The sequence below is a fragment of the Saimiri boliviensis genome, chromosome 4 (assembly GCF_048565385.1).
Source record: "Saimiri boliviensis isolate mSaiBol1 chromosome 4, mSaiBol1.pri, whole genome shotgun sequence".
Lineage (NCBI taxonomy): Eukaryota > Metazoa > Chordata > Mammalia > Primates > Cebidae > Saimiri > Saimiri boliviensis.
In genome coordinates this window covers 86,730,293-86,747,398 of record NC_133452.1, presented here as the reverse complement: position 1 = coordinate 86,747,398, position 17,106 = coordinate 86,730,293, and the positions used below count along the sequence as shown (strand labels likewise).

Here is a 17,106-nt window from a genome sequence, read left to right as displayed (position 1 = left end):
GATGGTATCTAAATGCGCACCGGCTTATTGACGGGAATGTGTCCTGCAGCAAACCTGGAGCTCAGATTGGTGTGCTCCTCATCGGCCACCCCCACCCCACCTCCTTCCCTGGGCCTCACACCCAGAGAAGTGCCCTGGGCTTCCAGAGGGAGGCAGGATGTTTCTCCTCTTTCAGATTCACTTTGGAAAGCAGATCTGACATTTTAAGTAAAAAGACTCTGTGGAGAGAGGAGTAAGGAACGGGGATGGGTGAGGAAAGGCAGGGAATCAGGTGGTCATCAGGAAGGAGCCCCTGCCTCTACTACCTTGCTTTTACAAATCCCTCCAGGTCTACTGACAAGTGCTCTTTGTCCTTCAAAGGTGGAGGTAGGTTAGGGTGGAGGGGCTACAGGGATCAGAGGCCAGGGCGCAAGGGTTGGGGAAGAAGATGGCTCAGAGAGGCTGGCCAGCCCAGGCAACCCAAAAGGGACACTGGTTGGGGTGGGGAGATGAAGCACTCCAGATCCCTGGGGAGGAGGAGGGAGCAGCAGGGGAGGGGCTTCTGGGGGAAGCTGGGGGCAGAGCCCAGCTCAGTCTCTTGAGGTGGGGTGGGGAAATGGCCAGAGGAGTTGAATTCACTCCCTACTGACTCTCTTACTTTGTGGTCTCCTGGAGCATGAAATTACACGATTTACAGGAAAAAAAATGACAAGGCCTTGCAATCTCATTCTTGAGACCTCCCTCCGTGTGAGAGGCCCTTCTCACCCTCCACCCCCACCCCACAACCCCTTTCCTTCTTCCTGCCCAGGCCGGTGCCCTCCCCTTTAGGCCAGATGAGAGCCAGGTAAGACCTTAGGTCTGGCCAAGGCTCCCCTCCCCCACCTTCCCACCATTCCTGCTCATATGAAGGTCCTCACTCACCCACTCCTCTCACATCTATGAAGTACCTGCTGTGTGCCAGGGACCAGGCTAGATGCTGGGAATACAGAGAAACAGAACATGGCCTCTGCCCCCAGGGCTCACAGCTCAGGTTCTGTGATGATAGCCTCTTATAAGGAATGATAAGGAACTAGTCAGCCAGAATTGAGGGTGGGTGCCAGGGCTCAGAGAAGGCCTTCTACCTGGGGAAGTCTGAGAGGGCTTCCCAGAGGAGGTGGCAACACTTACTAGAGTCTCGCCATCTGAAGGGAGAGTTCACATGGTAAATGTGGAGGGTCACATCTACCACTACCATGCTGCTGCATCAGATGTGTTCACACTGCCTCCTGGCATCGGGGCCTGGAGATCACTGGACCGCCTACCTCCAAGAGATGTGGGAAATAATGGGTCCTAACTCTGGCAGATCCAGCCTCAGTTTCTTTGATGATGCCAACCAGACTAGGGCCTCCTTGAAAGCATAGATGTTGTCAAATGTAGCTGTGAACCCCCACTGCCACCCACCAGTATACAGCAGCCACACGATACCCACTCACAAAACTCATTTTAGTCTAGGCTGAATACTAAGCTTAGCAGCTAACATATGCCTTGCAGTTTTCAAAGCACTTTTTCAAACATTTAATTGAAGCTTCACAACATTGAGCTAGGTGGAGCAGGTATTGATGTCCCTATTTTACAGACGAGAAAACTGAGGCCCTAGGTTCCACAGCCAGGAAGTGGGAGAGCAGGGCTTACCCCACTAAGGGGTCTCCACGATCCCGTGCGGAGTGCAGCAAGACCTTCAAATCTGCCTCTCCCCTCATCTGCATGTGTTCAGCCCCGCAGTGAGAAAGGGAAGTGAAGATGGAGGAAGAGGAGGAAGACCAAGAAAGGAAACTCCAGGGGAAAGGTAGGCTCAGTTTCCCTTCCCTAGAAACAAGAGATAACCAAACACAGCCCTGGGTGAGTAAGATGTTCAGATTCCCACTCCAGGCAGAAGCCATTATGGAAAACTAAGGGGAGGAAGGAAGGTGGGGGGCGGGGGGCCTAAGCAGAATGGGAAGCAGGGAGCCATTTGGCCTCTCAAACCTTATTTTTTTCCCTCCTTCTACCCCTTGGACTGAAAACCAAATGTCCAGCTCTGTGGTTTGGGGATGACGTCCAGTTTTCCTCTGAGGGAGGTGTACTGTCCATTCATGCATGGACCTCAAGAGAGATCTGGATCCAAGTCCTGGCTCCACCATATACTGGGTAACCTGGGGCAAGTCAACATCTCTCTGAGCCTCTGTTTCTTCCTCTGCAAAACTGCAACACAACCCCATACTTTCTTCATGGGGTTCCTGGGCAAAGCACCTGGGACTATGCACATGGAGTACTCGGCACACTGCCAGGTACCCAGTAGGTCCTGGACGAACACTATTACTATGATTAATCTTTCACCAGCAGCTCCTGGTCATTTGCCTGGTGCCACCCAGAAGGCCTTGCTAACCAAACCCTCTTTCAGCCCAGCCCCCATTTCCCCTCAAGCTTAAGAACTCAGTCTCCGTAATGAAGCTGAACTCTCCTCCCCCATCCCCCATTCAGAAGTCATTAGCAGGATCTCCGCAATTAGGAACAAATGGCTTATAACGGATGGCATCCAGGGAGGGCTGTTGGGATGGAGGAGAATGAAGCTGTAGCTTTGAGGGCAACAGGGAGCTGCTATGAATAGAAAAACAAGTCTTGGTGCTGTGGGGTCTCTCTCTCCCCTCCAGGATGGGATCACACTCCTATTTCTGGTTCTGGGAATTTGGGGTCGGTGGGAGGGGTGGGAGAGGGGTCATTCTCTCCAGGAAGCCAGGTGCAGGGCTGTTTACCAGCCCTTTCAGCAAGCTGGAGAGTCCCAGATCTGTTTTGGGGTGCCTGCCTTATTCTCTGTGTGTGCGGGAGGGTGGGGACGTGATAAGCAGGGGGATGAGCTTGAAGGGCTGCTGAGAATGAGAAGTCAAAGAGCATGGGCCACAGCCCTGGAGAGCTCCAAGTGTTAGAGGGTATCGAGTCCAGCATCTCTCAAATTGCTGCTCGTGGCCCAGTAGTGGGTCATAATATCAATTTAGTGGGTAAAAAATAGGAATTTTCTAGTTCACTGATAAATGAAGAAATAGAGATCCAGAGATGGGCAATGATTTGCCCAATGGGACACAGTGGCAAAAGCAGAACCTGAATGCACCAGACCTGAAACTGGGCTCTGCACAGGGAAGAGAAACCGAGCGCTGGCCCGCGGGATGGAGGAGGTACTAGCACATTCTGGTTTAATTTAGATTGTGGTGAGGGGCAGCCAAAAGAAACAAACTCCAAACTTCCTTTGTCTGCCTCTAGCTGGTTTTGGCAAAACTGGGATTCAGTCTTATCTAAATTGTCTCCATAATTAATTTTCACTGGGAATTGGCTGAATTTAGGAAAAGGAGGGACCAGAAGGGTGTCTGAGCATGCTGGCCCACCTCACCCCATTCCAAACCAGAAAAGCATCCTCAGGAAAGCCTATCACTTTTACCTCCAGAGCCATAGCACAACTATTAACTTAGCAACAACTGAATGAGTGGTTATTAAGCCCCACAGGACACTCAGTGTCCTCAGCACTGGGGACTCAGTGTGTTTAAAGGGGCTCACATTCTAATAGGCTGAGACAGACACTACACAAAGAGACAGACAAACTCTGAGCTGGTGGTGAGTGTCACACAGAGGCTGGCTGGCTGGCTCTATGGTGTGTGGCCAGGGAAGGGCTCTCTGAGGAGACACATCAGGAAGAGGCAGCTCTCCCAAGCGAGAGTATCTGAGGTGGAGGGAACAGATGGTGCAAGGGACTGCTGTGGGAAAAGCTGGGTATATTACGAATTGAAAAGCCAGTGTGGCTGAGAGCAGAGTGGCCTGAGAAGAAGTCCCAGAGCTGTGCAGGGGCCAGATTACACAGGGACAATGATTTTTTATTTCTTTCTACACTTGAAAAATCACTGGAAGACTTTGAGCAGGAAGTGGTAAGAGTCTTTCAGGGTAGACACTCAACTTACTGCTAGTAAACAATGGATGCCTAGTAAGTACTCATTGGTTCAAAGTAAAGAAGGAATACCTCTTCATCTACCCCTCAAAATGCAACTCCTCAGGAGCCAGAGGGTGGAAGAAAGGGGTACAGGAAGGAAGAGTTAGAGAGCAGTGGCCCTGACCACTAAGGGCACCGATCTTGGGGGAGAAAAGTTTTCAACCAGCCAGGCTTTGTCCTCCAGCAAAGAAACATAAAAATGAAATTACACAGAGAAGAGGGACAAGGAAGGTGGGGAGAGGAGCCCATAAAACCCCCGAAGTTATTCTGCACCTTTTTCCCTTGGAAAAAAAAAAAAAAACAAAAACGCTTTTTGGAAAAGGCTATAAATTTTTTTTACACCAACCTCGTAAAAATGACATCGGCGTATTCTCAAATTAGAACCATTAAAATGAAAACCAGCAATGCACACACAGAGACAGGCCCAGGTGGGTGGGAGACGACTCACATCCTGGGCGTACGGCCCCAGTTTCAGGACCCCTTCCCCACCTAGTGCCTTGAAAATGCCTCCTCTCTACAAGGAACTCGTCTCTGGCCTCAGAGAGATGAGAATTTACAGCTGAACTCAGTAACGTGGATGAAGGAACTGTGATCCTTCAAAGGGCTCCTTCATTCTCTTCATTTTCCCCCACCACTGCTCTCAAACTCAGGCAGGCTTTATATCAGCCATACCCGGTCTCTGCCCGCTTCCAGCTATGATGCAGCCCAGGACTCATTCAACTCCTGCAGCCAAAACCAGCTCTGCAGGGTGTTATGAGAGGGAAGGCAAGAGTCCTCAGTGCCTGGAAAGAACCCTCTGACCACCAGCAAGGAGGTGAAACCGCCAATGGTGGCTGATGGCTGAGAGGTGGTGGTGCAAAAGTTCCCATGATCACTTTCCTCACTTGTGGCGTTGGGAGGTGGCTAACAGACATACCTCCCTCCCACCCGTATCTGTGGAGTTCTCTGGAAGTGGGTCTGTGCCAGGGTCTGGGTTCTGAGCTGCTTCACTCTAGCCACTTCTGCAGTGTAGGGTTGGAGTGGGAGCAATGGAGGGGAGGATGGAGTTCTCGTCCTGAAGATTCCTACCGGGTCTTCTCAGAATAAAGATGCTCCCCCAGGGGAAAAGCTAACTCTCCCACTGACGGTTCCAGGCCAAGTTCTGCCCTGATGAGGTGACCCTAGGATGCAGCCTTCCCCACTTCAATCCTCAAGATAAATCCTTTCTCAGAAGGAACATTCACCTCCTTTCCCCAAATTCTCCTCAGTATCCCCAGTTCTAATCAGCAGGGACCAGAATTCTGCCATAAAGGGGAGGTGAGGGAGGGGAGAAAAAGAGGGAGCTCAGGATTCCGTATTAGGAGGGAAGCTGGGGGCTCTCCCGCTGGTAGAGTGGGCTGGCTCCTTTTAGTCCCAAGAAAGCAGGGGTCTGCAGATCCCTCCTCCAGGCCCCAGCCCCACCCTCCGCCCTCCTAGCACTACTCCCTCCTAGGGGGATTTTCCAATTTTGGAAACTGGGCTGACTTCGGCTCACAGGGACCCGGGAGAGGTACAACATGGGGGAAGGTCAAGGCCCTCTCCCAGCCACAGCACTCCCCAGCTCCCCCCACCTCCCACCTGCCTTCCTCTCACTGTGTCCAGGCCAAGGAGGAAAGGGCGGTTTCTGAGTGTTCTCCAGCAGCTGGTATGAACTGGCGTGATGTGCCTAAGCTTCCCCTCTGGAGAGTCCAGGCCCCAACTCTCCATCCATGCCCTGGCTACTCCACAGGAGGGGCTCATTCTCCAGAAGGAAAAGGAGAATGCGGAAGGTATGCAACCAGACAGGACCTGGAGCACGCAGGCAGGAGTCCTGGGCCCCAGACCTGCAGACGAAAGACAACTGTTGAGTGGGTGGGTGAGTGAGTGAGTGTGAGTGAGTGAGTGTGTGTGTGTGTGTGTGTGTGTGTGTGTGGTAGGGTGGGGGGAAAATGTACCCTCTGAATCCTCCCCTTCCCCCGCTGTCATCCCTTTAAGTAGCTTGGGCAAAGGAGGGCCAGATGGGGGAGGATAAGGAAAAAAAACCTCTCTTCCATTCTTCTCTTCCCCTCCCCCAACTCCCTGACATTCCCCTCGATCTCTTTGAAGGGGGGTGAGTTAAAAGCCCATTAATGTGCAGAGCCCCCCCAACCCTTTTGAATCTCCTCACAGGATGTGAACGGGGTGGGATTTGGCCCAGTTGCCACGGCAACTGCGATGGGAGTTCCCAGACGCTAGGCAACCCTCCCGTGACCCTCGCTGACCTGTCACCCCCGCAACCCATGGACAATGGGAGTGCGCGCTCCAGAGGCCCAGGATGCCTTTCAGGCGGCCTCAGCACCACCGCTGGCAGCTCTGCCTGCCCCCACCTCATCAGCTCGGCCCTCCTGGCCCCAACTTGGCCAGTGCACCCAGACCAGCCCCCAAGACCTCCTCTCCCAAAATCTGGCACATACTTCTCTTAGGCTCCATCACCCCTGTCAGAGAGTCCTAAGGGCATTTGTGGGGTCCCACTGGGAACATTTTCATACAAGTGAAATCAGATTAGGATAAAACACAAGGGCAACTTTCAAATAAAAGAGCCATCCCATAGGGTAAAAATGCAGGGAGGGGCACTGTGGTAGAAGCATTTGCCTTGGTGAGGGAGGGGACGGATGGGCAGCGGGTGTGTCTACAGTCTAGTGTATTCTTTAACAGCAGCTGGGGATCGCCAAGACCAGCTGGCCAGCACGGTGCCCAGTGCAAAATAAGTCTGAAGGTGTTTGCAGATTGACTGACTGCTCCAGAGCCCACTGCACTTCCTGCACCTTCCCCTCAGGATAGACAGATTCCCCATGGGGGTAAAACTGCAGACTTGGTGAAGCCCCAAGGACAGCCTGGAGGTGGCACGGCTCTGTCACTCACCAATGACCAGGCTGGGATGAGGGAGGCGGAAGCTGGGGCCTTGAGGGCTGAAATGGGGCAGCCAGCCAAGGACCCTCTCCCTCTAGTCAAACCTGGCCTGGAAGCCAAGCCAGGTCAGCCCCCGGCCTCTGTTTAAACAAGCTCCCGGCCTGCTGGTTGCATGGAGACAAGCGCCTGCTCTTGTTCCGAAGTGACGTGGCCACCCTCTTCAGCACTGTTTGTTTCAGCCTAAAGTCCTGTCATGGGCCTGACTTCTGACTCGACCTGTTTCTCTCTCTCTTCTCTGTCAACTCATTACTCCCAAAGGCCAGGATTGCATTTCCAGGGCTTGTTTACTGAGAGCAGGGGAACAAGGACCGACAGACAGATGGACAAAGGCAGAGGGGCCTGGAGAGCCATGGAGGGTCCCAGGAGAATGGGACCAGTTTGTTGTCCACCGACCCTCTCCCACCCCACTTCCTACCGAGTTTGCAGATGGCGCTAGAGTGGCTATTTCGGGCCAGCGGGCAGCGCTGCTTTTATATCACAGAGCCCTTTCCGGTTGGAAACGAAATGCACTCATTTACTCATCAACAGACATTTCTTTAGCACCCACCATACTTGAGGCCTTGCTGCCTCCATTTCCCAGGGGGACTGCGTGACGGAGAAGCAGCAAAGGGGCAGGTGTGCTGAGCCCTCAACTAGGAACCGGGAGACTGAGGTCTACGCAGCCTTTATTGTGCCATCTCGACAAGTCAGCGCCTACCTATGGCTGTCTCATCTGTGAAATGGGAATACTCATATCGACCTAACAGGGATGGTGAGCTGATTTGATGACAGCATACGCTAAGGCCCCAAAGCACCAAACAGAAGAAAGGCATCTGTTTGTCCTCTAAGGACTTTGTGGTCGGGGTTGAGAAGGAGCAGGAACCCAAAGGGCCAGGCTCTCTTTCCTATACTTGCTTAATCTACAAGTAGGAACTTTTATTGTTGGGGACTAGGAAATGTTACCCTTGAAGGTCCCCGAAAAGCTTCATTCATACATTGAGGGCAAAGAATAGCCTACGGACTGTTTCATTTCAGTGGAAACTCTTGTCATTTTAAGTTTGCAAGGTTCTTTTCAAAGTCTGGAGCCAAGAAAACCTTTTTTAAGTCTTAAATATGTTCGTTGGCCCTGGGCACTATGCCCATAGTGAGCCCAAATGGATAAAACAGCCCTCTGCCTGCCTCCAACTCCCCACCCCAGTTTATTTGTGAAACAGATATAGGATTTTCCAGGACTGTGGGATATTCCCCAAAACAAACAGCAATAACTGGAACGTGGAATATAGATGGGAAAACATGGCTCATATGCGATGCAGAACCAAGAAACCTGATCAGTACAGACAGTTCTGTCTTTCCCCACCCCAAACATTTCCCCAGTTATCCAGAGATCTGTATTCGTTCTTCACTTTCAGTAATTTTTTAAAAGAAACTTTCCAGTTTCAGTACTCCCAAACCTCCACCACATTCAAAATTTTTCATAACTCTGTTTCAGAGAGGGAAGAGCTGGCCATACCAAATGGGTGGCCTTGGGATTCCTCATGGGGCATGTTTTGCTATTATGTTGGTAAAGGGTAGGATTTTGCCCTTTAACCTTCTCTCCCCAGCAGACGGCACAGACTCTGTGGGTCTCTTCCCCAGACAACCTGCTTAGGAAGGCATGGGAGATGCCAGCAAACTTCTGACGACTCTCTCCCTAGGGAAGGGCATTAGGCTCTTCCCTGCTCCAGTCTCCACCACTGGCAAGAGAAAGTGATTTTTGAGGTCCTCCGTTCTGCTCACATCCACATCAACAAGTGAGCTGCACGTGTTGCATACCCAAATTGCATCTAATCCTAACAACTCTGTACTTGAGATGCCAAGGAGGCCAGGGCTCAGGAAGGCCTATGACTCTGTCAAGGTCATGCTGCTGGTTAAGGGGCTCGCTGGGACTAAAACCAGGTTTCTTTAATTCTTGCTTTACTGCTGGCTGACCAGCTCCATGCAGGGGTGCCAAGCGGCTGATGGTGCTGCTTCCAGTCTGACTTCTGGCTCCAAGGAATATGGTGGGAAAGAGGCCCTTAGGGTTTATGAAGTTGGGTTGTAGGAGAAGGAGGACAGAGTCCTAGGGTGAACTTGAGAGAGACAGCAGGGCCACAGAGGGGCACATGAGGGCACTGTGGTACATATGCGTATGCACACGTGAGGCAGGAGTGGGGTACTAAGCAGGGAGGTACACACAGGCCCCTCCTTCTCCATGTTCCTAGCAGACCCCCAAGGGCCAGCACCACCGGCAAGTGATTCCAGGAATAGAGTCAAATTAGAGAAAGACAATCCCAACACCAGGGCTGGCTGGGCAGGTTCTCCTCAATTTGTCGAGTATGATTTTCCTTTTTTCCCTGGGTGGGACCAGGACATGAACCCCTGCTCTGTTATCACCCAACCAGATCTAGGCCCATCCTAAGTGCTTCTAGGTCCTCAGAGAGGCTGGTCTTAAAACTCCTGAATTCTGTACTTTAGGGTGGAAGAGGAAATAGAAGACACAGACAGGGGTTCCCAGTTTGAGTCCTAAAAACGGAGGCCTGCCTTTGCCTAACTCTCTTGGCCTTTACTCAGCTGCCTGGGCCTCTCTTCACAGCTTGGAAGCTTGGATTGGAGGCCCAGGCTGACTTGGATGCAGAGAATGTTTTGCAACAGAAATAATGTGAAGATCCCCGTGTGCACAGCACTCTCTTAACCCTGTTCAATTAGCCAGTTTCCTAGCCAGTGTGTAGGTGAAGAGTGGAGTGCCCCCCCTAAAAAAAAAAAAAAAAAAAAAGAGTGGAGTGCCCAACAACCCAACATGCCAATTTCATGCCTGCTGCCCAGGTATGTGTCTGTCTCTTCTTATTGGCACTTCTGGGACAGTTTCAAGTTTCATGATCTCAGACCTCCAAGTCCCACTTCTCTCTCTTGAAAATGCTGCGGTAGCCCAGGCTCAATATGGCCACCAGAATGGGAGGGTGTACAGGGAGTCCTCAGAGGCTGAACTGTCTTAAGAATGGCAGTGATGCTGCCTGGCAGGGAGTGCTGCTCCAGCAGCCAGGATGAAGTGGCATGAGGCCTAGTGCCCCCTCTCCCCCTCCCTGATACCCCAAGGCGTGCCAGCTCCTACCTGTTGCTGCTGGAAGTGTAACAGCTCCGCAGGGCTCATCTCACCATTGCTGTCTGCGCCCGTGGTCACGTCCCTGCCCGTGCCACTTGCGGTTGTCCCTGTGGCCCCGCTGCCGCTGCCATCGGCTTGCCCGGAGAGGCTGCCCACGCCATTCTGACCGGATGGAGCCGACCTGATTGTCTCCGAGGCAGATTCCACCATCATGTCGCTCTAGCGGGAACTGGAGGAGGAAGAGAGGCACGGGGGAGACGCTGAGGCTCAAGGCTGAAAGTGCAGTGACTGCTGATCCCCAAAAATACAACCATCACCACAGGAGGAGCTGGGCATCCATTCCTCCTCAACTTCCCAGAGGCTGCTCCTGGGACACCTGATGGAGTGTGGCCTCTCTTGATGTCCCCGGAGGTAAGGGGTAGCTCCACATTCCCCAATGTTTTTTTGACTTCTAGGAGACCTCGTGCTGGGTGGGGAAGGGAGGAGACAAAGCCCTTGCACTGCCCCTCTTGGTGGGTTTTTTCTTTGTCCCAGTTGGGGTTTTGCACTGTTTATAATAATGACATGAAGCAGGGCTTTTTTAGTTTAAGACAAAGTCTCACTCTGTCGCCCAGCCCCAGCCTGGAGTGCAGTGGCTCTATCTTGGCTCACTGCAGTCTCCGCCTCCTGAGTTCAAGTGATTCTTCTACCTCAGCCTCCTGAGTAGCTGGGACTACAGGCACCCACCACCCCGTCCGGCGAATTTGTTTTTTAGACGGAGTTTTGCTCTTGTCGCCCAGGCTGGAGTGCAGTGGCTCGATCTCGGCTCACTGCAACCTCTGCCTCCTGGGTTTAAGCAATTCTCCTACTTCAGCCTCCTGAGAAGCTGGGCCTACAGGTATGTGCCACTATGCCCAGATAAATTTTTTTGTATTTTTAGTAGAGACAGGGTTTTACCATTTTGGGGAGTCTGGTCTCGAATTCCTGTCCTCAGGTGATCCGCCTGCCTCAGCCTCCCAAACTGTTAGGATTACAGGCGTGAGCAACCGAGCCCAACCTTTTGTGTGCATTTTTAGTATAGATGGGGTTTCACCATGTTGACCAGGCTGGTCCCAAACTCCTGACCACCTGCCTCAGCCTCTCAAAGTGCTGGGATTATAGGCATGAGCCACAGCGCCCACCCCCTATGGGTCTTAAGCCTACACCAACAAAGTAAAGAGAGAAGTTATTCACTAGGGACCCACCATATTACTGCCTTCCCACCCGCACATGAAATGGACTTTGTGTTTGCTCCCGTCCCAGGATGGACCACCTTCTCCAGGCCACAGAAGGTCCAAAGCAATAATTATTCTACAATAAAAAAGGCCGCCACTTGCCCAGTACCTACTGGGAGACACACACTGGGCTTGGGCATGGAGGTGTGCAATGAAGGAAGCCCTGGTTCCATTTTCTATCTGCCATTTTAAAGCCCTCAGCCCAGCGCCTGGTCAAAAGTAGATACTTTTGACCTCCAGAGTAGCTGGGACTATAGGCGTGCACCACCAAGCCTGGATAATTTTAGTAGAGATGTTGGCCAGGCTAGTCTCCAACTCCTGGCCTCAAGTGATCCACCCGCCTTGGCTTCCCAAAGTGCTCGGATTAAGGGATTACAGGTATGAACCACTGTACCTGGCCAGGTTCCACTATCTTTAGTATGAAAAGCTGTTCTCAAATTCTGGGGGTTCCCCAACTACCCACCAGAGTCACAGTACCTTGAGAGGAACGTGGATTCAGTCAAACAGGTCAGATCGCGCTTGGTATCCACTACGGATATTTGACACATCTTAAACTCCCTAACTCTCAGTTTCCTTGTCTGTAGTAGGACAATGTTTCTCAGCACCTACGGGGGATTGGTTCCAGCACCCCTGTGGATACCATAATCTCCAGATGTGCAAGCCTCCCAGTTTGTCCTGCAGGACCTGTGGATACAAAAGTTGGCCCTCCCTATCTGTGGGTCCTGCATGCTGAAAATACTGTACAGTGCTTTCCATCTGTGGTGGACTGAATCCACGGATATGGAACCCGTGGATTAAAAGGGCCAAGTATATTTGATCCCAGCCTCTGGAGTCTTCTGAGGAAAAAACAAAACAAGCATGTACATGGCACCTGACAGAGCAGGCCCCAGTATTGATCAGCACCTTCTCCACCCACCCTAATTGTAAGGGTGGGGACATTGAGACCCAAACAGGTCAAGGACTTGGCCCAGATGGCACAGAGATCATCAGGGGGTAGAAGCCACATGAGCATTTAGCAAGAAACTGCGGAAGCCAGCCAGTTTCTTTCCCCGCATTTGGTCTCCTTTGGCCTAGGCAGACCCTATAACCACACGGTCTCCTTGACCCAAGTGACAGATGAGGGCCTTGTAGGTAACCAATGAGAAACTGCAGAAAGAGACTGGACTGTGATTTCTCTAGTTCCTTCCCCAAAGCATCTCCTTCCTACTCCCAAATTCTCTTCTTTCACTCCAGTACCCGGCCATTTGCTCAGCTTTCATCCTGGCTGGAAGCAGAGTAGGGAGGAGACAGAGAACTACAAGGGGTCCACAGAAGCCACATCACTGTTCCTGTGGTCCCTCTTCATCTGTGACTCTGGGTGTCACTGTCCCAGTGAATCTGAGTGGCCTCCCAAGTGCCCTGTATTTGTGAATTTCTCTATATGTTCCCAAGGGCTTGCTCTTCCCCCAACCCAGCTGCTGCTCCACTCCTAACTTCTGAAAGGAGCTGGGCTAGGGTAAGGGCAGGATGGCAGTGATGGTTCTGAAGAGATTGAGCACTCGGTCTCAGGCCTTAATGGTCATGTCAGCCTGAGGGCTAGTGGCAGTGAAATGATGGATGGGGTGGGCACCATCCTCCACTAGCCACAGCACAGGGCTCCACCCCCCTCTCCTGAAACCACCCAGCCAGCAGCACCTTCCCCACAAGCTGAGGCCTGGGCCTCAGCTACATGAGGGGGATGGGGAGACAGGAGGGAGGGGGGCCTCCCCCCCAACCCCGGCTCTGCTGGTGGTGGAGAGCAGCTGCCCGCTCCGATTCCAAGTCTAGCTTCTCTGAGATCTGAGAACTCCTGGGCCCCAGGGGACAAAGACCAAAGCCTCAGGGGTGAATGCATGCAAAGGAGAAAGGAAAGAGAATCTGGCAGTTACTTCCCTGGGGTTAGGGAGAGTGCCCCTCTTCCAACACTCAAGTAATACCATAAAGTTGCAGATCAGACAGTTAAGTTTGGAAAAAGAGAAAAAAGGAAGAAGGAGGATGCAGACAGAGGTGCTCCTTTCTTTTCTGTCTTCTTATTGGGGGGATACAGAGCGACACCCAGTGAACAACATAATTGCTGCAATGTGGTGTATAATAATAGCTATTCAGGGGCCGATCATTCATATTAAACAGGGTGAAGCAAGCCTCTCATTTGCATGCTTGAGATTATATGCATTTGAAAAGTCATTTCCGCAGGGTGTATGAATGGCATTAATTCCCATGTGGCACGCTCTGCCCCCTCCAGGGCCTTCACCCCACTGACACACACCCATACACCTCCTTCAATGCTCCCGCCCACCTACCAACATACCCCCCAAACCTGCATGGCAGGTACTCCCAAGAGCTTTCCGAATTCTCACCTCTGCCCTGGGACACCTGCCCTCCAAGGACAAGCACACCAGCAGCCTCATGTCTCCTGCCCACCTCTTCACAGGGTGTCGAGACTCACTGTGGTGAGCAGGCTCTGGGTGCCTGGGACACCCAGCCAGCTAGAGACAGGATGGGGTGGGGTGCTGGCAGGAGGCCTTGATTATCAGTGCCCTGTAACTGCAAAGGTGTGGGGCATGGAGGAGGAAGTCAGTGTCCACAGGAGCCTGAGCCCCGGCTAGAGGAGCAGGCAGGGGCCTGGGCTCAGCCACACACCACTGTGAATGCTCTGTCTTTTCTCTTCTCTCAGCCTCTATTTCCCCATCTCTATATGGATAGGCGGTCTTGAAAGTCTCTTTTCACTCTCAGTCTGGCATGTGGACACGAAGCCACAGTATTTCAGTGAATACTGAGAGGCACTGATGGTCCACTGGAGTCACAGCTGGGTCCCTTTCCCAGTGGACTCCACCCAGTGTAGACCTGAGCTGCTTCCTCTGGTACTGAGGGGCAAGCTCCAAGAGGCCCTCCTTCCTTCTCCACACACCCCTAGCCTTCCCATCCATGCTCCTCCCCCAGCCACCAAAGTCCTCAGCAAGGAGCAGGTGAACACCTGCGGAACAGAAAGGCAGAGGCTCTGAGAATTAGACCATCTGCTTTCTAGGCTCAGCTGTGTGACTTGGGCAAGTTACTGGGCTGCTCTTTCTGCCTCCATAAATGAGGTGGGGTTGGTCAGGAGTCTTTCTAAGGTTCACCAATACTGAGTTCTTATCCCCCACCCCAGACTTCCCATACCCCTCTCCTACCACGTGTTGGGGGCAAATGGAGACAGCACTGGAGGCCGAGTTATTCTGGCAGGTCCAGGATTTGTCTGAGGCTCAGGTCCTGTACTCGGGCAGGACCTAATCGGCCGTCCCTAAGCGTTCCCCGTGGGGGAGCCAGCGCACCTGGAAGCCTAAGCCCGGCCCGGAGGCTCCTGCAGATGCCGTCGGAAGGAAGCTGGGTCAAACCCGCGGCCGCCTCTTCCGCTTTGGGGGAGTCTGCGGGCCGCTGGGGGCTCCCACTTCCCCTGAGGCTCCTGGCTCTTCAAAGAACCTGGGCCGGCGAGTGCGCAACTAGGGACGCCCTTGGAACTTGCCGGAGTCCGCCCCGTCCCCTCCCTGGCCGGAAGTGACGAGTGCCACCTACCCTGGGGCCAAAAGGGGGACCCACGGGCTGGGGTGCTTTTGGGGAAGGAGAAAAGAGAAGGAGCCCCACACGCGGAGAAACCTTTTGTGCCTTTTCGCGGGCCCATATGGCACAGCAAGTATTAATTACCGTCGCTTTTTAATTAACAATCGCTTAATCTGAGCCGTAACATTTGCCATGACACCCTGCGCCTCGCCGCGAACCCGCGCCGCCCGCCCTGCCAACTCATCAATTAATTTTTATTGACGTTTTCTTCCCCAAACAGGCACAATACCAGGGTTTTCCAATTAACACCTCCGCGATCTCTAATTAGTGCAATTAACAGACTGATGGATGCCTGGAGTTTACCCGCGGGGGAAGGATGGAGGGAGGGGGCGGGGCAGCCCCCAGCGCGCTCCTGGGCGTACACGTGCACGCGCAGCTCTAAAGGGACACACGGGTGGGCATGACCACATGTAGCCCGTACCCAGAGCAAGGGTGGCAGCTGGAATTTAAGTAAGAAGATATCCTTTCCAGTTCTCCGGAAACCTATAATCTAGTCTGGGAGATAGCAGGAGGCGGCCCTGCTGAGAGCCTGACCCTGGAAGTTGGAGTCCAGACCCGGCTCTAACACCAATTTACTACTGAGTGACTTGTTTTTTGTTATCTATCTTTTTTTTTTTTTTGACACGGAGTTTCGCTCTTGTTACCCAGGCTGGAGTGCAATGGCGCAATCTCAGCTCACCGAAACCTCCGCCTCCTGGGTTCAGGCAATTCTCCTGCCTCAGCCTCCTGAGTAGCTCGGATTACAGGCATGTGCCACCACGCCTAGCTCCTTTTTTTTGGTATTTTTAGTATAGACGGGGTTTCGCCATGTTGACCAGGATGGTCTCGATCTCTTGACCTCGTGATCCACCCGCCTCGGCCTCCCAAAGTGCTGGGATTACAGGTTTTTTTTAAGAGTGGTGGTGGTGGGGGAGGGGGGGGAGTCTCACTTTGTTGCCCAGGCTGGTCTCCAACTCCTGGGCTCAAGTGATCCTCCCTCCTCAGTCACCCAAAATGCTGGGATGACAGGCCTGAGCCACCGCACCTGGCCTACTGAGTGACTTGGAGCAAGTTAATTCTCTTTTCTCCTCTGTATAAAGGGGGAACTGGACTAGATGGAGTCATCTATTTTATTATTTATAACTCCAACACAGATTAGGAAGCAGATTGCAGTAAGAGGTAAGATTTCTTAAAATACAATACCATGGAGTAGAAGGCGAGAATGATGGACCACAACGTTAATTCGGGGGAGGAGGGGGTGCAGACCTGAGTGCATCAGAATAACCTTGGAGAGCTTGTTAAAACACAGATTACTGGGCCCCAGCAGAAGTTTCTAACTCAGTAAGTCTAGTGTGGGTCTGGGAATCTGCATTTATAAGAAGTTCCCAGGTGATGCTGACGGTGGTCGTCCCAGGCAATGAGGCTCCAATTGACTTTAGTTATAAGCTTCCTGGGTGGTCAAAACTAGAGAATATAGCTCCAAAAGTCATTCAATCATTCAACACGTATTTAGGGCCCCATTAAGCTAAGCACTGGTGATCTACCTGAAGGAAACAGAAATGTAGGTCCTACTGAACGAGGCAGTACAGCAGTGCCCTTAGATGCACTGAGAGTTGCAGGTGAAGGACTCAGCAAGGGCAACTGGTAATAACCAAGGTCCTGGCCCCTTCTTGTTTCTTCTAGATAAATCTGGCACTTGTTCTTTTCCTAAAAACCAGTGGGGTTTTAGCCATGAACAAAGTCATGCTTCTCTCTCCTCTAATGGTAGTCCAGGAGCATGTTTCACCAGCAATGACCCTTCATCCATTCATTGGTGCGACCAATGCTTAAGTACCTACAGTGTGCCAGGCCTGTGTATGCAGACTCCAACAGAGCAGGACACAGGCCTTGCTCTTGTGGAGCTTATGTCCCCATGAAGGGGGTGCGAAGGATGACTTAAAGACACCAGCAAATGGAGAAGCCCAAGTCAGATACATTTTATTGAGTGTGAGTACAGGACAGGGAATAAATGGGGATCTAACATGTCCCCATTTGTGGAGAGGGGAAGGGAAAGCCTCCTTTCTCAAGGAAAGGGCATTTATGCTTAGATATGAAGGCTGGGTAGGTATTGGCTGGGCAAAGTATACAATGAATGCAGGGCAAACAGCATATGCAAAGGCCTTCATTTTACAAAGGAAGGGTCACCAGTTTCAGACTTTTCCGGAACTAAAAATCTTTGAAATATATGTATTTCTAGATATATGAAAAGA

At 52.1% G+C, this 17,106-nt stretch overlaps 1 protein-coding gene across 10 annotated transcripts in view; it reads right to left on the bottom strand.

Annotated features, from left to right (window-relative positions):
- FOXP4 (forkhead box P4) overlaps window positions 1-17,106 on the bottom strand; it is a 53,546-nt gene that overhangs the window by 24,094 nt on the left and 12,346 nt on the right. For all 10 annotated transcript variants that reach the window (XM_039467494.2, XM_039467497.2, XM_003922987.4 and 7 more), the window contains exon 2: window positions 10,023-10,242. In XM_039467494.2, coding sequence (XP_039323428.1) covers window positions 10,023-10,226 — 204 coding nt within the window. In that variant the 5' untranslated portion in view covers window positions 10,227-10,242. The remainder of the gene's footprint in view (window positions 1-10,022; window positions 10,243-17,106) is intronic.